The sequence below is a fragment of the Scyliorhinus torazame genome, chromosome 26, assembly GCF_047496885.1.
Source record: "Scyliorhinus torazame isolate Kashiwa2021f chromosome 26, sScyTor2.1, whole genome shotgun sequence".
Lineage (NCBI taxonomy): Eukaryota > Metazoa > Chordata > Chondrichthyes > Carcharhiniformes > Scyliorhinidae > Scyliorhinus > Scyliorhinus torazame.
The window spans coordinates 40,117,146-40,141,666 of NC_092732.1; the positions used below are offsets into that span (position 1 = coordinate 40,117,146).

Here is a 24,521-nt window from a genome sequence, read left to right on the forward strand (position 1 = left end):
TTCAACACACAAACAAAGGTGACTTTTAATTGATTCCACCTATCAGATTACAGTTGTACTGCCGGCTGTGTCATGTGCTCGGAGCCAGTGCCCAGCGAGGAGGCCTCACTGACCCTCATTAGTTAGGAGCCGTTTCAACTGGAGATTCCTTCCGCATATTCTGAATCCTGTCTGGAAGATTTGCATCCGTGTAGTATTCTGCCGGACAGAGAAAGCAGAGGATCAGATCCCGCATTGGTCCTGTTTTTCCCCACTCCTCCATTAAACTGATCCCACCCACCCCGTTACAAACCACAGTGCACCCCTATCAGACACTGTAGCCCCTTCCTGGGAATGTTTGATGGGGACAGTGTAGAGCGAGCTTTACTCTGTATCTAACCGCGTGCTGTACCTGTCCTGGGAGTGTTTGATGGGGACAGTGTAGAGGGAGCTTTACTCTGTATCTAACCCCGTGCTGTACCTGTCCTGGGAGTGTTTGATTTGGACAGTGTAGAGGGAGCTTTACTCTGTATCTAACCCCGTGCTGTACCTGTCCTGGGAGTGTTTGATGGGGAGAGTGTCGAGGGAGCTTTACACTGTATCTAACCCCGTGCTGTACCTGTCCTGGGAGTGTTTGATGGGGACAGTGTCGAGGGAGCTTTACTCTGTATCTAACCCCGTGCTGTACCTGTCCTGGAAGTGTTTGATGGGGACAGTGTAGAGCGAGCTTTACTCTGTATCTAACCCCGTGCTGTACCTGTCCTGGGAGTGTTTGATGGGGACAGTGTAGAGGGAGCTTTACTCTGTATCTAATCCTGAGCTGTACCTGTCCTGGGACTGTTTGATGGGAACAGTGCAGAGGGAGCTTTACTCTGTATCTAACCCCGTGTTGTACCTGTCCTGGGAGTCTTTGATGGGGACAGTGTAGAGGGAGCATTACTGTGTATCTAACCCCGTGCTGTACCTGTCCTGGGAGTGTTTGATGGCGACAGTGTAGAGGGAGCTTTACTCTTTATCGAACCCCGTGCTGTACCTTTCCTGGGAGTGTTTGATGGGGACAGGGTAGAGGGAGCTTTACTCTGTATCTAACCCCGTGCTGTACCTGTCCTGGGAGTGTTTGATGGGGACAGTGTACAGGGAGCTTTACTCTGTATCTAACCCCGTGCTCTACCTGTCCTGGGAGTGTTTGATGGCAAGTGTAGAGGGAGCTTTACTCTGTATCTAACCCTGTGCTGTACCTGTCCAGGGAGTGTTTGATGGGGTCAGTGTAGAGGGAGCTTTACTCTGTATCTAACCCTGTGCTGTACCTGTCCTGGGAGTGTTTGATGGGGACAGGGTAGAGGGAGCTTTACTCTGCATCTAACCCCGTGCTGTACCTGTCCTGGGACTGTTTGATGGGGACAGTGTACAGGGAGCTTTACTCTGTATCTAACCCCGTGCTGTACCTGTCCTGGGAGTGTTTGATGGGGACAGTGTAGGGGGAGCTTTAATCTGTATCTCACCCAGTGTTGTACCTCTCCAGGGAGTGTTTGATGGGGACAGTGTAGAGGGAGCTTTACTCTGTATCTAACCCCGTGCTGTACCTGTCCTGGGAGTGTTTGATGGGGACAGTGTAGAGGGACCATTACTCTTTATCTAACCCCGTGCTGTACCTGTCCTGGGAGTATTTGATGGCGACAGTGTAGAGGGAGCTTTACTCTGTATCTAACCCCGTGCTGTACCTGTCCTGGGAGTGTTTGATGGGGACAGTGCAGAGGGAGCTTTTCTCTGTATCTAACCCCGTGCTTTACCTGTCCTGGGAGTGTTTGATGGGGACAGTGGAGAGGGAGCTTTACTCTGTATCTAACCCCGTGCTGTACCTGTCCTGGGAGTGTTTGATGGGAACAGTCCAGAGGGAGCTTTACTCTGTACCTAACCCCTTGCTGTACCTTTCCTGGGAGTGTTTGATGGGGACAGACTAGAGGGAGCTTTACTCTGTATCTAACCCCGTGCTGTACCTGTCCTGGGACTGTTTGATGGGGACAGTGTACAGGGAGCTTTACTCTGTATCTAACCCCGTGCTGTACCTGTCCTGGGAGTGTTTGATGGGGACAGTGTAGAGCGAGCTTTACTCTGTATCGAATCCTGTGCTGTACCTGTCCTGGGAGTGTTTGATTGCGAGTGCAGAGGGAGCTTTACTCTGTATCTAACCCCGTGCTGTGCCTGTCCTGGGAGTGTTTGATGGGGACAGTGTACAGGGAGCTTTACTCTGTATCTAACCCCGTGCTGTACCTGTCCTGGGAGTGTTTGATGGGGACAGTGTAGAGCGAGCTTTACTCTGTATCGAATCCTGTGCTGTACCTGTCCTGGGAGTGTTTGATTGCGAGTGCAGAGGGAGCTTTACTCTGTATCTAACCCTGTGCTGTACCTGTCCTGGGAGTGTTTGATGGGGACAGTGTAGAGGGAGCTTTACTCTGTATCTAACCCTGTGCTGTACCTGTCCTGGGAGTGATTGATGGGGACAGTGTAGAGGGAGCTTTACTCTGTATCTAACCCCGTGCTGTACCTGTCCTGGGAGAATTTGATTGGGACAGTGTAGAGGGAGCTTTACTCGCTATCTAACCCCGTGCTGTACCTGTCCTGGGAGTGTTTGATGGGGACAGTGTAGAGGGAGCTTTAATCTGTATCTCACCCCGTGTTGTACCTGTCCTGGGAGTGTTTGATGGGGACAGTGTAGAGGGAGCTTTACTCTGTATCTAACCCCGTGCTGTACCTGTCCTGTGAGTGTTTGATGGGGACAGTGTAGAGGGACCATTACTCTTTATCTAACCCCGTGCTGTACCTGTCCTGGGAGTGTTTGATGGGGACAGGGTAGAGGGAGCTTTACTCTGTATCTAACCCCGTGCTGTACCTGTCCTGGGAGTGTTTGATGGGGACAGTGTAGAGGGAGCTTTACTCTGTATCTAACCCCATGCTGTACCTGTCCTGCGAGTATTTGATGGCGACAGTGTCGAGGGAGCTTTACTCTGTATCTAACCCCGTGCTGTACCTGTCCTGGGAGTGTTTGATGGGGACAGTGCAGAGGGAGCTTTTCTCGGTATCTAACCCCGTGCTTTACCTGTCCTGTGAGTGTTTGATGGGGACAGTGTAGAGGGAGCTTTACTCTGTACCTAACCCCGTGCTTTACCTGTCCTGTGAGTGTTTGATGGGGACAGTGTCGAGGGAGCTTTACTCTGTATCTAACCCCGTGCTGTACCTGTCCTGGGACTGTTTGATGGGAACAGTGCAGAGGGAGCTTTACTCTGTATCTAACCCCGTGCTGTGCCTGTCCTGGGAGTGTTTGATGGGGACAGTGTACAGGGAGCTTTACTCTGTATCTAACCCCGTGCTGTACCTGTCCTGGGAGTGTTTGATGGGGACAGTGTAGAGCGAGCTTTACTCTGTATCGAATCCTGTGCTGTACCTGTCCTGGGAGTGTTTGATGGCGAGTGCAGAGGGAGCTTTACTCTGTATCTAACCCTGTGCTGTACCTGTCCTGGGAGTGTTTGATGGGGACAGTGTAGAGGGAGCCTTACTCTGTATCTAACCCTGTGCTGTACCTGTCCTGGGAGTGATTGATGGGGACAGTGTAGAGGGAGCTTTACTCTGGACCTAACCCCGTGCTGTACCTGTCCTGGGAGAATTTGATTGGGACAGTGTTGAGGGAGCTTTACTCGCTATCTAACCCCGTGCTGTACCTGTCCTGGGAGTGTTTGATGGGGACAGTGTAGAGGGAGCTTTAATCTGTATCTCACCCCGTGTTGTACCTGTCCTGGGAGTGTTTGATGGGGACAGTGTAGAGGGAGCTTTACTCTGAATCTAACCCTGTGCTGTACCTGTCCTGGGAGTGTTTGATGGGGACAGTGTAGAGGGACCATTACTCTTTATCTAACCCCGTGCTGTACCTGTCCTGGGAGTGTTTGATGGGGACAGTGTAGAGGGACCATTACTCTTTATCTAACCCCGTGCTGTACCTGTCCTGGGAGTATTTGATGGCGACAGTGTAGAGGGAGCTTTACTCTGTATCTAACCCCGTGCTGTACCTGTCCTGGGAGTGTTTGATGGGGACAGTGCAGAGGGAGCTTTTCTCTGTATCTAACCCCGTGCTTTACCTGTCCTGGGAGTGTTTGATGGGGACAGTGGAGAGGGAGCTTTACTCTGTATCTAACCCCGTGCTGTACCTGTCCTGGGAGTGTTTGATGGGAACAGTCCAGAGGGAGCTTTACTCTGTACCTAACCCCTTGCTGTACCTTTCCTGGGAGTGTTTGATGGGGACAGACTAGAGGGAGCTTTACTCTGTATCTAACCCCGTGCTGTACCTGTCCTGGGACTGTTTGATGGGGACAGTGTACAGGGAGCTTTACTCTGTATCTAACCCCGTGCTGTACCTGTCCTGGGAGTGTTTGATGGGGACAGTGTAGAGCGAGCTTTACTCTGTATCGAATCCTGTGCTGTACCTGTCCTGGGAGTGTTTGATTGCGAGTGCAGAGGGAGCTTTACTCTGTATCTAACCCCGTGCTGTGCCTGTCCTGGGAGTGTTTGATGGGGACAGTGTACAGGGAGCTTTACTCTGTATCTAACCCCGTGCTGTACCTGTCCTGGGAGTGTTTGATGGGGACAGTGTAGAGCGAGCTTTACTCTGTATCGAATCCTGTGCTGTACCTGTCCTGGGAGTGTTTGATTGCGAGTGCAGAGGGAGCTTTACTCTGTATCTAACCCTGTGCTGTACCTGTCCTGGGAGTGTTTGATGGGGACAGTGTAGAGGGAGCCTTACTCTGTATCTAACCCTGTGCTGTACCTGTCCTGGGAGTGATTGATGGGGACAGTGTAGAGGGAGCTTTACTCTGTATCTAACCCCGTGCTGTACCTGTCCTGGGAGAATTTGATTGGGACAGTGTAGAGGGAGCTTTACTCGCTATCTAACCCCGTGCTGTACCTGTCCTGGGAGTGTTTGATGGGGACAGTGTAGAGGGAGCTTTAATCTGTATCTCACCCCGTGTTGTACCTGTCCTGGGAGTGTTTGATGGGGACAGTGTAGAGGGAGCTTTACTCTGTATCTAACCCCGTGCTGTACCTGTCCTGTGAGTGTTTGATGGGGACAGTGTAGAGGGACCATTACTCTTTATCTAACCCCGTGCTGTACCTGTCCTGGGAGTGTTTGATGGGGACAGGGTAGAGGGAGCTTTACTCTGTATCTAACCCCGTGCTGTACCTGTCCTGGGAGTGTTTGATGGGGACAGTGTAGAGGGAGCTTTACTCTGTATCTAACCCCATGCTGTACCTGTCCTGCGAGTATTTGATGGCGACAGTGTCGAGGGAGCTTTACTCTGTATCTAACCCCGTGCTGTACCTGTCCTGGGAGTGTTTGATGGGGACAGTGCAGAGGGAGCTTTTCTCGGTATCTAACCCCGTGCTTTACCTGTCCTGTGAGTGTTTGATGGGGACAGTGTAGAGGGAGCTTTACTCTGTACCTAACCCCGTGCTTTACCTGTCCTGTGAGTGTTTGATGGGGACAGTGTCGAGGGAGCTTTACTCTGTATCTAACCCCGTGCTGTACCTGTCCTGGGACTGTTTGATGGGAACAGTGCAGAGGGAGCTTTACTCTGTATCTAACCCCGTGCTGTGCCTGTCCTGGGAGTGTTTGATGGGGACAGTGTACAGGGAGCTTTACTCTGTATCTAACCCCGTGCTGTACCTGTCCTGGGAGTGTTTGATGGGGACAGTGTAGAGCGAGCTTTACTCTGTATCGAATCCTGTGCTGTACCTGTCCTGGGAGTGTTTGATGGCGAGTGCAGAGGGAGCTTTACTCTGTATCTAACCCTGTGCTGTACCTGTCCTGGGAGTGTTTGATGGGGACAGTGTAGAGGGAGCCTTACTCTGTATCTAACCCTGTGCTGTACCTGTCCTGGGAGTGATTGATGGGGACAGTGTAGAGGGAGCTTTACTCTGGACCTAACCCCGTGCTGTACCTGTCCTGGGAGAATTTGATTGGGACAGTGTTGAGGGAGCTTTACTCGCTATCTAACCCCGTGCTGTACCTGTCCTGGGAGTGTTTGATGGGGACAGTGTAGAGGGAGCTTTAATCTGTATCTCACCCCGTGTTGTACCTGTCCTGGGAGTGTTTGATGGGGACAGTGTAGAGGGAGCTTTACTCTGAATCTAACCCTGTGCTGTACCTGTCCTGGGAGTGTTTGATGGGGACAGTGTAGAGGGACCATTACTCTTTATCTAACCCCGTGCTGTACCTGTCCTGGGAGTGTTTGATGGGGACAGGGTAGAGGGAGCTTTACTCTGTATCTAACCCCGTGCTGTACCTGTCCTGGGAGTGTTTGATGGGGACAGTGTAGAGGGAGCTTTACTCTGTATCTAACCCCATGCTGTACCTGTCCTGCGAGTATTTGATGGCGACAGTGTCGAGGGAGCTTTACTCTGTATCTAACCCCGTGCTGTACCTGTCCTGGGAGTGTTTGATGGGGACAGTGCAGAGGGAGCTTTTCTCGGTATCTAACCCCGTGCTTTACCTGTCCTGTGAGTGTTTGATGGGGACAGTGTAGAGGGAGCTTTACTCTGTACCTAACCCCGTGCTTTACCTGTCCTGTGAGTGTTTGATGGGGACAGTGTCGAGGGAGCTTTACTCTGTATCTAACCCCGTGCTGTACCTGTCCTGGGACTGTTTGATGGGAACAGTGCAGAGGGAGCTTTACTCTGTATCTAACCCCGTGCTGTGCCTGTCCTGGGAGTGTTTGATGGGGACAGTGTACAGGGAGCTTTACTCTGTATCTAACCCCGTGCTGTACCTGTCCTGGGAGTGTTTGATGGGGACAGTGTAGAGCGAGCTTTACTCTGTATCGAATCTTGTGCTGTACCTGTCCTGGGAGTGTTTGATGGCGAGTGCAGAGGGAGCTTTACTCTGTATCTAACCCTGTGCTGTACCTGTCCTGGGAGTGTTTGATGGGGACAGTGTAGAGGGAGCCTTACTCTGTATCTAACCCTGTGCTGTACCTGTCCTGGGAGTGATTGATGGGGACAGTGTAGAGGGAGCTTTACTCTGTATCTAACCCCGTGCTGTACCTGTCCTGGGAGAATTTGATTGGGACAGTGTTGAGGGAGCTTTACTCGCTATCTAACCCCGTGCTGTACCTGTCCTGGGAGTGTTTGATGGGGACAGTGTAGAGGGAGCTTTAATCTGTATCTCACCCCGTGTTGTACCTGTCCTGGGAGTGTTTGATGGGGACAGTGTAGAGGGAGCTTTACTCTGAATCTAACCCTGTGCTGTACCTGTCCTGGGAGTGTTTGATGGGGACAGTGTAGAGGGACCATTACTCTTTATCTAACCCCGTGCTGTACCTGTCCTGGGAGTGTTTGATGGGGACAGGGTAGAGGGAGCTTTACTCTGTATCTAACCCCGTGCTGTACCTGTCCTGGGAGTGTTTGATGGGGACAGTGTAGAGGGGGCTTTACTCTGTATCTAACCCCATGCTGTACCTGTCCTGCGAGTATTTGATGGCGACAGTGTCGAGGGAGCTTTACTCTGTATCTAACCCCGTGCTGTACCTGTCCTGGGAGTGTTTGATGGGGACAGTGTAGAGGGAGCTTTACTCTGTATCTAACCCCATGCTGTACCTGTCCTGCGAGTATTTGATGGCGACAGTGTCGAGGGAGCTTTACTCTGTATCTAACCCCGTGCTGTACCTGTCCTGGGAGTGTTTGATGGGGACAGTGCAGAGGGAGCTTTTCTCTGTATCTAACCCCGTGCTTTACCTGTCCTGTGAGTGTTTGATGGGGACAGTGTAGAGGGAGCTTTACTCTGTACCTAACCCCGTGCTTTACCTGTCCTGTGAGTGTTTGATGGGGACAGTGGAGAGGGAGCTTTTCTCTTTATCTAACCCCGTGCTGTACCTGTCCTGGGAGTGTTTGATGGGGACACTGTAGAGGGTGCTTTACTCTCTATCTAACCCCGTGCTGTCCCTGTCCTGGGAGTGTTTGATGGGGACATAGTAGAGGGAGCTTTACTCTGTATCTATCCCCGTGCTGTACCTGTCCTGGGAGTGTTTGATGGGGACAGTGCAGTGGGAACTTTACTCTGTATCTAACCCCGTGCTGTACCTGTCCTGGGAGTGTTTGATGGGGACAGTGTAGAGGGAGCTTTACTCTGTATCTAACCCTGTGCTGTACCTGTCCTGGGAGTGTTTGATGGGGACAGTGTAGAGGGAGCTTTACTCTGTATCTAACCCCGTGCTGTACCTGTCCTGGGAGAATTTGATTGGGACAGTGTAGAGGGAGCTTTACTCGCTATCTAACCCCGTGCTGTACCTGTCCTGGGAGTGTTTGATGGGGACAGTGTAGAGGGAGCTTTACTCTGTACCTAACCCCGTGCTTTACCTGTCCTGTGAGTGTTTGATGGGGACAGTGGAGAGGGAGCTTTTCTCTTTATCTAACCCCGTGCTGTACCTGTCCTGGGAGTGTTTGATGGGGACACTGTAGAGGGTGCTTTACTCTCTATCTAACCCCGTGCTGTCCCTGTCCTGGGAGTGTTTGATGGGGACATAGTAGAGGGAGCTTTACTCTGTATCTATCCCCGTGCTGTACCTGTCCTGGGAGTGTTTGATGGGGACAGTGCAGTGGGAACTTTACTCTGTATCTAACCCCGTGCTGTACCTGTCCTGGGAGTGTTTGATGGGGACAGTGTAGAGGGAGCTTTACTCTGTATCTAACCCTGTGCTGTACCTGTCCTGGGAGTGTTTGATGGGGACAGTGTAGAGGGAGCTTTACTCTGTATCTAACCCCGTGCTGTACCTGTCCTGGGAGTGTTTGATGGGGACAGTGTAGAGGGAGCTTTACTCTGTATCTAACCCCGTGCTGTACCTGTCCTGGGAGTGTTTGATGGGGACACTGTAGAGGGAGCTTTACTCTGTATCTAACCCCGTGCTGTACCTGTCCTGGGAGTGTTTGATGGGGACAGTGTAGAGGGTGCTTTACTCTGTATCAAACCCCGTGCTGACTGCTCATACAGGTGATGGGAGTTTCCTTCACATTGATCCCTGATATTGGATCCAGTGGAACATCAACTCACCTGATGCAAATTCCCGAATATCTTCAGGTCTCTTGAGGAGTACAGACCTGGAACAGAAATGATGCGAAGTATTGAGTCTGAATTCACCGTTGCTAGAACTCGCTCATGTGTTAACACAGCGCTACTGGTGGCACGGACACGCAGGGAATGTGACGTGATCTACAGCTCTCATTATTCACCATGTCAACTGCATGATAGCCACTGCCAGGAAGTGATATTACACTCTGGAATCACTGCCAGGAGGGGTTATTACTCTGGAATCACTGCCAGGAGGGGTTAGTACACTCTGGAATCACTGCCAGGAGGGGTTATTACACTCTGGAATCACTGCCAGGAGGGGTTATTACTCTGGAATCACTGCCAGGAGGAGTTATTACTCTGGAATCACTGCCAGGAGGGGTTATTACTCTCTGGAATCACTGCCAGGAGGGGTTATTACTCTGGAATCACTGCCAGGAGGAGTTATTACTCTCTGGAATCACTGCCAGGAAGTGATATTACACTCTGGAATCACTGCCAGGAGGGGTTATTACACTCTGGAATCACTGCCAGGAGGGGTTATTACTCTCTGGAATCACTGCCAGGAGGGGTTATTACTCTGGAATCACTGCCAGGAGGGGTTATTACATTCTGGAATCACTGCCAGGAGGGGTTATTACTCTGGAATCACTGCCAGGAGGGGTCATTACACTCTGGAATCACTGCCAGGAGGGGTTATTACTCTCTGGAATCACTGCCAGGAAGTGATATTACACTCTGGAATCACTGCCAGGAGGGGTTATTACTCTGGAATCACTGCCAGGAGGGGTTATTACTATCTGGAATCACTGCCAGGAGGGGTTTTTACTCTGGGATCACTGCCAGGAGGGGTTATTACTCTCTGGAATCACTGCCAGGAGGGGTTATTACTCTCTGGAATCACTGCCAGGAGGGATTATTACTCTCTGGAATCACTGCCAGGAGGAGTTATTACTCTGGAATCACTGCCAGGAGGCGTTATTACATTCTGGAATCACTGCCAGGAGGGGTTATTACTCTCTGGAATCACTGCCAGGAGGGGTTATTACTCTGGAATCACTGCCAGGAGGGGTTATTACTCTGGAATCACTGCCAGGAGGGGTTATTACTCTGGAATCACTGCCAGGAGGGATTATTACTCTCTGGAATCACTGCCAGGAGGAGTTATTACTCTGGAATCACTGCCAGGAGGGGTTATTACTCTCTGGAATCACTGCCAGAAGGGGTTATTACTCTGGAATCACTGCCAGGAGGGGTTATTACACTCTGGAATCACTGCCAGGAGGGGTTATTACTCTCTGGAATCACTGCCAGGAGGGGTTTTTACTCTGGGATCACTGCCAGGAGGGGTTATTAAACTCTGGAATCACTGCAAGGAGGGGCTATTACACTCTGGAATCACTGCCAGGAGGGGTTTTTACTCTCTGGAATCACTGCCAGGAGGGGTTATTACTCTGGAATCACTGCCAGGAGGGGTTATTACACTCTGGAATCACTGCCAGGAGGGGTTATTACTCTCTGGAATCACTGCCAGGAGGGGTTATTACACTCTGGAATCACTGCCAGGAGGGGTTATTACTCTGGAATCACTGCCAGGAGGGGTTATTACTCTCTGGAATCACTGCCAGGAGGGGTTATTACTCTCTGGAATCACTGCCAGGAGGGGTTATTACTCTGGAATCACTGCCAGGAGGGGTTATTACTCTCTGGAATCACTGCCAGGAGGTGTTATTACTCTGGAATCACTGCCAGGAGAGGTTATTACTCTGGAATCACTGCCAGGAGGGATTATTACTCTCTGGAATCACTGCCAGGAGGTGTTATTACTCTGGAATCACTGCCAGGAGGGGTTATTACTCTCTGGAATCACTGCCAGGAGGGCTTATTACTCTCTGGAATCACTGCCAGGAGGGGTTATTACTCTGGAATCACTGCCAGGAGGGGTTATTACTCTGGAATCACTGCCAGGAGGGGTTATTACACTCTGGAATCACTGCCAAGAAGTGATATTACACTCTGGAATCACTGCCAGGAGGGGTTATTACTCTCTGGAATCACTGCCAGGAGGGGTTATTACTCTCTGGAATCACTGCCAGGAGGGGTTATTACTCTGGAATCACTGCCAGGAGGGGTTATTACTCTCTGGAATCACTGCCAGGAGGGGTTATTACTCTCTGGAATCACTGCCAGGAGGGGTTATTACTCTGGAATCACTGCCAGGAGGGGTTATTACTCTCTGGAATCACTGCCAGGAGGAGTTATTACTCTGGAATCACTGCCAGGAGACGTTATTACTCTGGAATCACTGCCAGGAGGGATTATTACTCTCTGGAATCACTGCCAGGAGGTGTTATTACTCTGGAATCACTGCCAGGAGGGGTTATTACTCTCTGGAATCACTGCCAGGAGGGGTTATTACTCTCTGGAATCACTGCCAGGAGGGGTTATTACTCTGGAATCACTGCCAGGAGGGGTTATTACTCTGGAATCACTGCCAGGAGGGGTTATTACACTCTGGAATCACTGCCAAGAAGTGATATTACACTCTGGAATCACTGCCAGGAGGGGTTATTACTCTCTGGAATCACTGCCAGGAGGGGTTATTACTCTCTGGAATCACTGCCAGGAGGGGTTATTACTCTCTGGAATCACTGCCAGGAGGGGTTATTACTCTGGAATCACTGCCAGGAGGGGTTATTACTCTCTGGAATCACTGCCAGGAGGGGTTATTACTCTGGAATCACTGCCAGGAGGGGTTATTACTCTGGAATCACTGCCAGGAGGGGTTATTACTCTGGAATCACTGCCAGGAGGGGTTATTACTCTGGAATCACTGCCAGGAGGGGTTATTACTCTCTGGAATCACTGCCAGGAGGGGTTATTACTCTGGAATCACTGCCAGGAGGGGTTATTACTCTGGAATCACTGCCAGGAGGGGTTATTACTCTGGAATCACTGCCAGGAGGGGTTATTACTCTCTTGATTCACTCCAGGCAGCTGTTACTTGGGATCTGTTTATCTTCGTCCTCACACCCAGGAACATGCAACAAATAAAGCCTCTGAACCAACATAGCAACAGGAGGAAGGCCATTCAGCCCCACCCTTCCGTGCAGTTCCGCCTCAATGTCTGCTTCAGGCACCGGGCCCACCTTGACCCCGTCACCCTCCTTTAGAATTCGACCAATCGCAGATTGGAAGGAAAGCTGCCGACCTCAGTCCGGCTTCGCAGAGGGGGATTCCCAAGCGGATTCTGACCTCGAATCCCAGCCAGTCTGTCTGTCTGTCTCTCCCTCCCTCTCCTCCCCTTTCCCCCTTCCTCCCCCCTCCCCTCCCCTCCCCCATCCCCCTCCCCCATTCCCCTCCCCCATTCCCCTCCCCTCCCCCCCATCCCCCTCCCCTCCCCCCCATCCCCCTCCCCTCCCCCTCCCCTCCCCATCCCCTCCCCACATCCCCCTCCCCTCCCCCACCCCCCTCCCCCATCCCCCTCCCCTCCCCCACCCCCCTCCCCATCCCCTCCCCCCTCCCCTCCCCCCCATCCCCCTCCCCTCCCCCTCCCCTCCCTTCCCCCCCCCAAATCCCCCTCCCCCATCCCCCTCCCCCATCCCCACCCCCCTCCCCCATCCCCCTCCCCTCCCCATCCCCCACCCCCTCCCCCCATCCCCCTCCCCTCCCCCTCCCCCCCATCCCCCTCCCCTCCCCCTCCCCCCCCATCCCCCTCCCCTCCCCCCATCCCCCCTCCCCTCCTCCCTCCCCTCCCCCTCCCCTCCCCCCATCCCCACCCCCCCTCCCCCTCCCCCCCATCCCCACCCCCCCTCCCCCCCATCCCCACCCCCCCTCCCCCCCATCCCCACCCCCCCTCCCCCCCATCCCCACCCCCCTCCCCCCCCCTCCCCCTCCCCCATCCCCACCCCCCTCCCCTCCCTCCCCCTCCCCTCCCTCCCCCATCCCCTTCCCCCATCCCCACCTCCCCCTCCCCTCCTCCCCCATCACCCTCCCCCATCCCCCTCCCCCCTCCCTCTCCTCCCCTCCCCCTCTCCTCCCTCTCTCTCCCTTTCCCTCTATCTCTCCCTCCCCTCCCCCCATCCCCCTCATCCCCCTCCCCCCGCCCCGCTCCCCCTCCTCCCCCCCTCCCTCTCTCCCTTTCCCTCTCTCTCCCTCTCCTCCCCCCCTCCCCTCCCCATCTCCCTCCCCTCCCCCCCCTCTCTCTCTCCCTCCCTCCCTCTCTCCTCTCCCTCACTCTCTCCCCCCCCCTCCTCCCTCTCTCTCTCTCCCTCCCTCCCTCCCTCTCTCTCCCTCCCTCCCTCTCTTCCCCCCCTCCCTCTCTCTCTCTCCCTCCCTCCCTCTCTTCCCCCCCTCCCTCTCTCGCCCTGCCTCTCTCCCTCTCCCTGCTGAACTGGTATCCTGAAATCGCTGACCAATTCACCACTTAACCGGTTCAATCCCAGAAGACACAACCCTGCTTTGCAGAATCTTTGTTCTAGAATCCTTTCACCCTCGGAGGCCATTTTATACCTGCTCGTGACTTTTTTTTTAAAAAAAGTCTTTCTGTTGAAGTTTTCTATTTAAAAAAAAACTCACATGAAAGAAACATGAAAGGTTAAATACGAACTTGCACAGGTAACAGCAGCAACCAATGACGTCGCAACTGTATCCAACGACATCAGCAATGGATTTAAATATGAATATGCATAATAATAACATTCTAGAACACTTCCCCCTCCTTAAATTTTAATCCCCTTCAAAAGCCCGATATACAATGAAACTAATACCTTAATTATACCTCAGCCTCTCAGTACCGCCAGGAGTGGGTTGAATATCTGCACACGCGTGTCCCTCTCCTGAAGTCGTATCCACTATAAGTCCTGGTACAACAGAACCAATTCTTGTTGAACTTCCAGAGCAGCATTTCCTCCTGTTGCGTTATCTGGAAGTTTTCCGTAGACGGACGTGACCTTGGTGCTTGCGAACAGCTCGTCCGTCATTCAATGGAAAAGATACTTCGGTTGAGAATAACTCCAGGTCGCCAACGCGGATTAGTCCAACGTTCCTGACACAATAATTCGGGTTAAAGCGTCTCTCCTGGGCAGGACAATCTCGCCTTCTGCTTTTCGTGTCTCCTTCCCAGTTGACACCTGGATGTAGCAGATCCAGGCGAGACTTTGGTCTTCTGCTATCAGTAAGCCAGCTGGTGACAGCCCCGCGGTTGTTTGTGGCGTGACACGATATCAAAAGAAGAACTTTGAGAGCTTGGTCCGTATAACATCCACCGGCCATCATCTTCAAACCTTCCTTCCTCACCAACAGACCGCAATCTGTCAGGATAGGTAACAACACCTCCTCCACAATAGTCCTCAACACCGGGACCCCCAAAGGATGTGTGCTCAGTCCTCTACTGTACTCCCTATACACACACAACTGTGTGGCAAGATTCAACTCCAATTCAATCTATAAGTTTGCAGATAATACGACTATGGTGAGTCATATCTCAAACAACGACGAGTCAGACTACAGAAGGCAAATAGATCACTTGGTTGCATGGTGTACCGAAGATAACCTCTCTCTAAATGTCCGAAAGACCAAGGAACTGATCATCGACTTCAGGAAGCACTCTGTTCCCTTGGTTTCTGTGTCTATTAGCACTCTGTTCCCTTGGCTTCTGTGTCTATTAGCACTCTGTTCCCTTGGCTTCTGTGTCTATTAGCACTCTGTTCCCTTGGTTTTGGTGGCCATTAGCACTCTGTTCCCTTGGTTTCTGTGGCTATTAGCACTCTGTTCCCTTGGTTTCTGTGTCTATTAGCACTCTGTTCCCTTGGTTTCTGTGTCTATTAGCACTCTGTTCCCTTGGTTTCTGTGTCTATTAGCACTCTGTTCCCTTGGTTTCTGTGTCTATTAGCACTCTGTTCCCTTGGTTTCTGTGTCTATTAGCACTCTGTTCCCTTGGTTTCTGTGTCTATTAGCACTCTGTTCCCTTGGTTTCTGTGTCTATTAGCACTCTGTTCCCTTGGTTTCTGTGTCTATTAGCACTCTGTTCCCTTGGTTTCTGTGTCTATTAGCACTCTGTTCCCTTGGTTTCTGTGTCTATTAACACTCTGTTCCCTTGGTTTCTGTGTCTATTAGCACTCTGTTCCCTTGGTTTCTGTGTCTATTAGCACTCTGTTCCCTTGGTTTCTGTGTCTATTAGCACTCTGTTCCCTTGGTTTCTGTGTCTATTAGCACTCTGTTCCCTTGGTTTTGGTGGCCATTAGCACTCTGTTCCCTTGGTTTCTGTGTCTATTAGCACTCTGTTCCCTTGGTTTCTGTGTCAATTCGCACTCTGTTCCCTTGGTTTCTGTGTCTATTCGCACTCTGTTCCCTTGGTTTCTGTGTCTATTAACTCCCCATTTCACGGGGTTTCTGTGGCTATGACTCATCTTTCATTCTCACTCCACAGTATCAATATTTCCCACTTTCTCTGTCTGTTAGCTTTGACAAAGGGTCACCTGGACGCAAAACGTTAGCTCTTTTCTCTCCCTACATATGCTGCCAGACCTGCTGAGATTTTCTAGCAGTTTCTCTTTGGTTTGTGTTCGGACTGTTATGGGCCAGGGCTTCAAAACTTCAAAGTGTGTAATGAAGTTCACCTGACCTGTAACTTTTATGTTGAATTTGGCTAGGGTGAGCACTTCCCTGCAGGTGTGATTATCAGACTTCCTAGGCGCTTTAAACAAAACAAGGTTTATTCTAAGAAGGTAGTTAACATATATGAAACTGTTATCATGAATTTGCTATCAATTACAAACAAGAAAAAACACACAACAGCTACAGTAATCCATGTATAACTCTTAATGAATCCCCCTTAACTGTTCCAATTCAATAACAAAATCCAATAAACCAAAACCCCTTTCAAGGGCATGGCCCTGCACATTGTATTCTCACTCGAATGGGAGCGAGCCTTTCCCCGAGATTCTGATCCAGTTCTAACCAGCAGGCTTCTTCCGGAAAGCAGCTCTATCTTCAAAGTTACCAAGGCCGCACCCCCAATATGCTGTCAGTTCACTTGAACGGCCTTTATAACGAAAACAGGGAAACACTGCTTTTTCCTTCTGCGGTCCAAAGCAACAAACCGGGAATGAAACCCAAACTCCGAACCCCCTCTCACCAGACAGCCACAACCCAGCTCCACCCACAAATGACATCACTGAAGCCATGCTACCAAGCCATGTGCTAAGACAAAACCTTTCTTAAAAGGGATACTCACATGACAGGACACCGGACGAGAAGCCCCAAACAATTTTTAAGTTGGGAAAAACTGCGAGAAAAGGATACTTCACCGCAGGAGTGCCGTCTCTGAACAATAGGCATCTTTTATGCACAAGCACACTTTCAATTAAACACAGAATTAACCACATTGTCAAAGGAACAGCTTTACAATTAACAGTTAAAAATGCCAGGTGGATGTACCTTGAGGAAAGGGGTGTCTATCAAATAGCTGCAGTGATGTCAGAGTGTGGGTGGAGCTGGGCTGTCTTTTACTTTCGTTTTTGGTTTCGTTTTCAGTGTTGGAGGGCTGCATTCAAAGCAAGAAGATGTTCTGATCTCTCTCTCCCTACAAGCTAAAGAATGTCTTCAGCTCGCTTGATGATTTCAAAGTAATACCTGTTTCTGTAGAGAATTTAAACCTGCTGTCTTTGTTAAAAAGGGTTTAACTTATGGATGTTGCTGAACAAAGAAAATTACAACACAGGAACAGGCCCTTCGGCCCTCCCAGCCTGCACCGATCCAGATCCTTTATCCAAACCTGTCTTCTATTTTCCAAGGATCTACTTCCCTCTGTTCCCCGCCCGTTCATATATCTGTCTAGATGCATCTTAAATGATGCTATCGTGCCCGCCTCTACCACCTCCGCTGGCAAAGCATTCCAGGCACCAACCACCCTCTGAGTAAAAAACTTTCCACACACATCTCCCTTAAACTTTCCCCCTCTCACCTTGAAATCGTGACCCCATGTAATTGACACCCCCACTCTTGGAAAAAGCTTGTTGATATCCACCCTGTCCATACCTCTCATAATTTTGTAGACCTCAATCAGGTCCCCTCTCAATCTCCGTCTTTCCAACAAAAACAATCCTAATCTACTCAACCTTTCTTCACAGCTAGCACCTTCCATACCAGGCAACATCCTGGTGAACCTCCTCTGCACCCTCTCTAAAGCATCCACATCCTTCTGGTAATGTGGCGACCAGAACTGCACGCAGTATTCCAAATGTGGCCTAACCAAAGTCCTATACAACTGTAACATGACCTGCCGACTCTTGTATTCCATACCCCGTCCGATGAAGGCAAGCATGCTGTACGCCTTCTTGACCACTCTATCGACCTGCGTTGCCACCTTCAGGGTACAATGGACCTAAACTCCCAGATCTCTCTGTCATCAATTTTCCCCAGGACTCTTCCATTGACCGTATAGTCCGCTCTTGAATTAGATCTTCCAAAATGCATCACCTCGCATTTGCCCGGATTGAACTCCATCTGCCACTTCTCTGCCCAACTCTCCAGTCTATCTACATTTTGCTGTATTCTCTGACAGTCCTCGTCGCTATCTGCAACTCCACCAATCTTAGTATCATCTGCAAACTTGATAATCAGACCACCTATACCTTCGTCCAGATCATTTATGTATATCACAAACAACAGTGGGCCGAGCACGGATCCCTGTGGAACACCACTAGTCACCTTTCTCCATTTTGAGACACTCCCTTCCACCACTACTCTCTGTCTCTTGTTGCCCAGCCAGTTATTTATCCATCTAGCTAGTACACCCTGAACCCCATACAACTTCACTTTTTTCATCAGCCTGCCATGGGAAACTTTATCAAACGCCTTACTGAAGTCCATGTATATGACATCTACAGCCCTTCCCTCATCAATTAACTTTGTCACTTCCTCAAAGAATTCTATTAAATTTGTAAGACAGGACCTTCCCCGCACAAAAACATGCTGCCTATCACTGATAAGTCTATTTTCTTCCAAATGTGAATAGATCCTATCCCTCAGTATCTTCTCCCAACAATTTGCCTACCACTGACGTCAAGCTCACAGGTCTATAATTCTCTGGATTATCCCTGCTACCCTTCTTAAACAAAGGGACAACATTAGCAATTCCCCAGTCCTCCGGGACCTCTCCCGTGCTCAAGGATGCTGCAAAGATATCTGTTCAGGCCCCAGCTATTTCGTCCCTCGCTTCCCTCAGCAACCTGGGATAGATCCCATCTGGACCTGGGGACTTGTCCACCTTAATGCTGGGAAAGGTATTAAGGGTTACCTATCGAGTATTGTATCTGTGGGGGCTATTTGTTTGGTAGTTGATAAGATGTTTACTGTGTGTTTATAAACTGTTAACTGGGTTCATAGAATAAACATTGTTTTGTTTTAAATTACTTTAGCTCTCTGTTGCATCGCACCTGTAGAGTGGGCCGTGTGCTCCCATAACCAAAATCTATTAAAAGTCGTGGGTCAGGTGAACTCCATGTTACACTTTTTCTAAACCCTGGCCCATAACAAAAAGCTCTTAAATAAAAGGAAAAAACTTGAACCCACATCTGCACCTGCCACGAATTCCAATTAAGCAACTCACTCTATCCACTTAGAAATAAAGTTCACAATCACGGTTACTTGCTTATCTGTCCAGACCTTTGGAGAGAGAAGACCCTTTCAGGGACAACCTTGTAAGGCACTTCTGCTCAATCTAACAGCATTTGGCAAAACGGCAAACTACAGATAGACCTGGCTCCTCCCATTAATTGCATCATCTGTATCCCACTACGCTGTCCCATCACCTGCTTAGCTCGGACGAAAGACAATCCCTCATAAATGATCTAATCTCCAGAGATCCTTCAGCAATCAAAACAATATCCCATTAGCCATTTAGTAGATGGTAAAATCAATCATGACCTCACCTTTTACAACACCTTAATCACAGCTTTGGCAGATGTACTGCCTTTGTATATTTTAAACCAGGAACAAATATGAAATATAATATGTGACAATGTCTACATTCATTACGGTACAACCTGACTAGACTCTTCATTCGAGAGGCGCCTGGCGTTGTACAAGTTTGCCGCCACACATTTTCCCATTTGCTTACTCTATCAGGTCTCCTGTAATTTAAGCTGTAACGTCCGCAAAGCCGCCATCCTTTGCGGTGTCCGCGCGCTCCACTGACGTAAGACCCGCCTCTCAATCCCCGCGTCAGAAGCGGGTCGCACCAACATTGCGCGCGCAAAGAGTTTCTGCAGAAACCCCGTCGCATCCCTCGGCCTCCCAAATTCTAACCCGCAATCTGGGTTCAGGACACCAGCCAATCCCAATCCGAGTTATTCACCTCAGAAAGTCGCTCAGCAGCCACTCCACCTCGGGGTGGTCCCTCAAGTAATATTCGTTGGCAATTCGAGAATTTATCTGTGAACAAAGATGAGATAAAAAATAACCACAGATGAAGAATGTAGATGAAGAATCTCCAGAAATAATTTTTAGAACGCCAGCCCCGAAACGAGCTTGTCCGAGTCCGTCATCGGACCTGCCTCCCGATCCGGGTCGGAACTGGACCAGGGATAGTTCGACACGAGGCAAGCACCTCGCTGCATGTTCAACTCAAACTTCCCACATCTTCCAGTCACTAAACCGACAGCCTCAGATCAGAGACAGCGTTTCTGCCTCAGATATAGAGAAAGTTCTAAATCCTGGGAGGGTTTGATGGGGACAGTGTAGAGGGAGCTTTACTCTGTATCTAACCCCGTGCTGTACCTGTTCTGGGAGTGTTTGATGGGGACAGTGTAGAGGGAGCTTTACTCTGTATCTAACCCAGTGCTGTACCTGTCCTGGGAGTGTTTGATGGGGACAGTGTAGAGGGAGCTTTAATCTGTATCTAACCCCGTGCTGTACCTGTCCTGGGAGTATTTGATGGGGACAGTGTAGAGGGAGCTTTCCTCTGTTTTTAACCCCGTGCTGTACCTGTCCTGGGAGTGTTTGATGGGGACAGTGTAGAGGGAGCTTTACTCTGTGTCTAACCCCGTGCTGTACCTGCCCTGGGAGTGTTTGATGGGGACAGTGTAGAGGGAGCTTTACTCTGTATCTAACCCCGTGCTGTACCTGTCCTGGGAGTGTTTGATGGGGACAGTGCAGAGGGAGCTTTACTCTGTTTCTAACCCCGTGCTGTACCTGTCCTGGGAGTGTTTGATGGGGACAGTGTAGAGGGAGCTTTACTCTGTATCTAACCCCGTGCTGTACCTGTCCTGGGAGTGTTTGATGGGGACAGTGTCGAGGGAGCTTTACTCTGTATCTAACCCCGTGCTGTACCTGTCCTGGGAGTGTTTGATGGGGACAGTGCAGAGGGAGCTTTACTCTGTATCTAACCCCGTGCTGTACCTGTCCTGGGAGTGTTTGATGGGGACAGTGTAGAGGGAGCTTTACTCTGTATCTAACCCCGTGCTGTACCTGTCCTGGGAGTGTTTGATGGGGACAGTGCAGAGGGAGCTTTACTCTGTATCTAACCCCGTGCTGTACCTGTCCTGGGAGTGTTTGATGGGGACAGTGTAGAGGGAGCTTTACTCTGTATCTAACACCATGCTGTACCTGTCCTGGGAGTATTTGATGGGGACAGTGTAGAGGGAGCTTTACTCTGTATCTAACCCCGTGCTGCACCTGTCCTGGGAGTGTTCGATGGGGACCGTGTAGAGGGAGCTTTACTCTGTATCTAACCCCGTGCTGTACCTGTCCTGGGAGTGTTTGATGGGGACAGTATCGAGGGAGCTTTACTCTGTATCTGACCCCCTGCTGTACCTGTCCTGGGAGTGTTTGATGGGGACAGTGTAGAGGGAGCTTTACTCTGTTTCTAACCCCCTGCTGTACCTGTCCTGGGAGTGTTTGATGGGGACAGTGTAGAGGGAGCTTTACTCTGTATCTAACCCCCTGCTGTACCTGTCCTGGGAGTGTTTGATGGGGACAGTATCGAGGGAGCTTTACTCTGTATCTAACCCCGTGCTGCACCTGTCCTGGGAGTGTTTGATGGGGACAGTATCGAGGGAGCTTTACTCTGTATCTGACCCCGTGCTGTACCCGTCCAAGGAGTGTTTGATGGGGACAGTATCGAGGGAGCTTTACTCTGTATCTAACCCCGTGCTGTACCTGTCCTGGGAGTGTTTGATGGGGACAGTGTAAAGGGAGCTTTACTCTGTATCTAACCCCGTGCTGTACCTGTCCTGGGAGTGTTTGATGGGGACAGTGTAGAGGGAGCTTTACTCTATCTAACCCCGTGCTGTATCTGTCCTGGGAGTGTTTGATGGGGACAGTGTAGAGGGAGCTTTACTCTGTATCTAACCCCGTGCTGTACCTGCCCTGGGAGTGTTTGGTGGGGACAGTGTAGAGGGAGCTTTACTCTGTATCTAACCCCGTGCTGTACCTGTCCTGGGAGTGTTTGATGGGGACAGTGTAGAGGGAGCTTTACTCTGTATCTAACCCCGTGCTGTATCTGTTCTGGGAGTGTTTGATGGGGACAGTGTAGAGGGAGCTTTACTCTGTATCTAACCCCGTGCTGTATCTGTTCTGGGAGTGTTTGATGGGGACAGTGTAGAGGGAGCTTTACTCTGTATCTAACCCCGTGCTGTACCTGTCCTGGGAGTGTTTGATGGGGACAGTATCGAGGGAGCTTTACTCTGTATCTAACCCCGTGCTGCACCTGTCCTGGGAGTGTTTGATGGGGACAGTATCGAGGGAGCTTTACTCTGTATCTAACCCCGTGCTGTACCTGTCCTGGGAGTGTTTGATGGGGACAGTATCGAGGGAGCTTTACTCTGTATCTAACCCCGTGCTGCACCTGTCCTGGGAGTGTTTGATGGGGACAGTATCGAGGGAGCTTTACTCTGTATCTGACCCCGTGCTGTACCTGTCCTGGGAGTGTTTGATGGGGACAGTAGAGGGAGCTTTACTCTGTATCTAACCCCGTGCTGCACCTGTCCTGGGAGTGTTTGATGGGGACAGTGTAGAGGGAGCTTTACTCTGTATCTAACCCCGTGCTGTACCTGCCCTGGGAGTGTTTGATGGGGACAGTGTAGAGGAAGCTTTACTCTGTATCTAACCCCGTGCTGCACCTGTCCTGGGAGTGTTTGATGGGGACAGTATCGAGGGAGCTTTACTCTGTATCTAACCCCGTGCTGTACCTGTCCTGGGAGTGTTTGATGGGGACAGTATCGAGGGAGCTTTACTCTGTATCTAACCCCGTGCTGTACCTGTCCTGGGAGTGTTTGATGGGGACAATAGAGGGAGCTTTACTCTGTATCTAACCCCGTGCTGCACCTGTCCTGGGAGTGTTTGATGGGGACAGTGTAGAGGGAGCTTTACCCTGTATGTAACCCCGTGCTGTACCTGTCCTGGGAGTGTTTGATGGCGACAGTGTAGAGGGAGCTTTACTCTGTATCTAACCCCGTGCTGTACCTGTCCTGGGAGTATTTGATGGGGACAGTGTCGAGGGAGCTTTACTCTGTATCTAACCCCGTGCTGTACCTGTCCTGGGAGTGTTTGATGGGGACAGTGTAGAGGGAGCTTTACTCTGTATCTAACCCCGTGCTGTACCTGTCCTGGGAGTGTTTGATGGGGACAGTGTAGAGGGAGCTTTACTCTGTATCTAACCCCGTGATGTACCTGTCCTGGGAGTGTTTGATGGGGACAGTGTAGAGGGAGCTTTACTCTGTATCTAACCCCGTGCTGTACCTGTCCTGGGAGTGTTTGATATGGACAGTGTAGAGGGAGCTTTACTCTGTATCCAACCCCTTGCCGTACCTGTCCTGGGAGTGTTTGATGGGGACAGTGTAGAGGGAGCTTTACTCTGTATCTAACCCCGTGCTGTACCTGTCCTGGGAGTGTTTGATGGGGACAGTGTAGAGGGAGCTTTACTCTGTATCTAACCCCGTGATGTACCTGTCCTGGGAGTGTTTGATGGGGACAGTGTAGAGGGAGCTTTACTCTGTATCTAACCCCGTGCTGTACCTGTCCTGGGAGTGTTTGATGGGGACAGTGTAGAGGAAGCTTTACTCTGTATCTAACCCCGTGCTGCACCTGTCCTAGGAGTGTTTGATGGGGACAGTATCGAGGGAGCTTTACTCTGTATCTAACCCCGTGCTGTACCTGTCCTGGGAGTGTTTGATGGGGACAGTATCGAGGGAGCTTTACTCTGTATCTAACCCCGGGCTGCACCTGTCCTGGGAGTGTTTGATGGGGACAGTATCGAGGGAGCTTTACTCTGTATCTGACCCCGTGCTGTACCTGTCCTGGGAGTGTTTGATGGGGACAGTAGAGGGAGCTTTACTCTGTATCTAACCCCGTGCTGCACCTGTCCTGGGAGTGTTTGATGGGGACAGTGTAGAGGGAGCTTTACCCTGTATGTAACCCCGTGCTGTACCTGTCCTGGGAGTGTTTGATGGCGACAGTGTAGAGGGAGCTTTACTCTGTATCTAACCCCGTGCTGTACCTGTCCTGGGAGTGTTTGATGGGGACAGTGTCGAGGGAGCTTTACTCTGTATCTAACCCCGTGCTGTACCTGTCCTGGGAGTGTTTGATGGGGACAGTGTAGAGGGAGCTTTACTCTGTATCTAACCCCGTGCTGTACCTGTCCTGGGAGTGTTTGATGGGGACAGTGTAGAGGGAGCTTTACTCTGTATCTAACCCCGTGCTGTACCTGTCCTGGGAGAGTTTGATGGGGACAGTGTAGAGGGAGCTTTACTCTGTATCCAACCCCGTGCTGTACCTGTCCTGGGAGTGTTTGATGGGGACAGTGTAGAGGGAGCTTTACTCTGTATCTAACCCCGTGCTGTACCTGTCCTGGGAGAGTTTGATGGGGACAGTGTAGAGGGAGCTTTACTCTGTATCTTACCCCGTGCTGTACCTGTCCTGGGAGTGTTTGATGGGGGCAGTGTGGTATCGATGGGCCCAATGGCCTCCTGTGCAGTGGGGACGCTGAACTCAGTGACAGTAATCCCGCCCCTCTGGGCAGTGGTTGGCTGGGACCGGTGTCACTCTCCCCCTCCCGCGCGCTGATTGGACAGCCGCCCTGTCACTCTCTGGGTTCCGCCCATCTCCCGGCGCCTGATTGGCCGGTGCCGCCGTCACTCGCACCGCTTCGCCACGTGATTGGCGCACAGCGCCCCCGCCCTCCCAGTCGCCATGGAGACGGGCGCCCGGACCCGCCGCCGCCGCCGCCGCCGCCGCCGCCGCCGCCACCTTGAAGTTCCAGAGTCGGTTCTGCTGCTCCTGGTTCAGCGCTCCCAAGTCGTAGCCCTCCATCCCGTAAGGGGGAGGCACCAGAGGCCGCCGATCCGCCATGGTCAGTGCGGCCGCTCACAGGCGCAGCTGCTGCCTTCGGCCTGAGGGGGGCGGAGTGGACGGAGGCAAGGAGTCTGACTGC

General features: G+C 51.1%; 1 protein-coding gene across 1 annotated transcript; it reads right to left on the reverse strand.

Annotated features, from left to right (window-relative positions):
- On the reverse strand, positions 1-24,521 carry LOC140402995 (RIIa domain-containing protein 1-like). The gene is made up of 4 exons (XM_072490653.1): positions 24,338-24,521; positions 19,449-19,525; positions 9,071-9,117; positions 1-198 (listed from the first exon to the last, which is right to left on the reverse strand). Exons 1-4 carry the CDS (start codon positions 24,437-24,439, stop codon positions 119-121), a joined length of 306 nt encoding a protein of 101 aa, XP_072346754.1. The 5' UTR covers positions 24,440-24,521; the 3' UTR covers positions 1-118.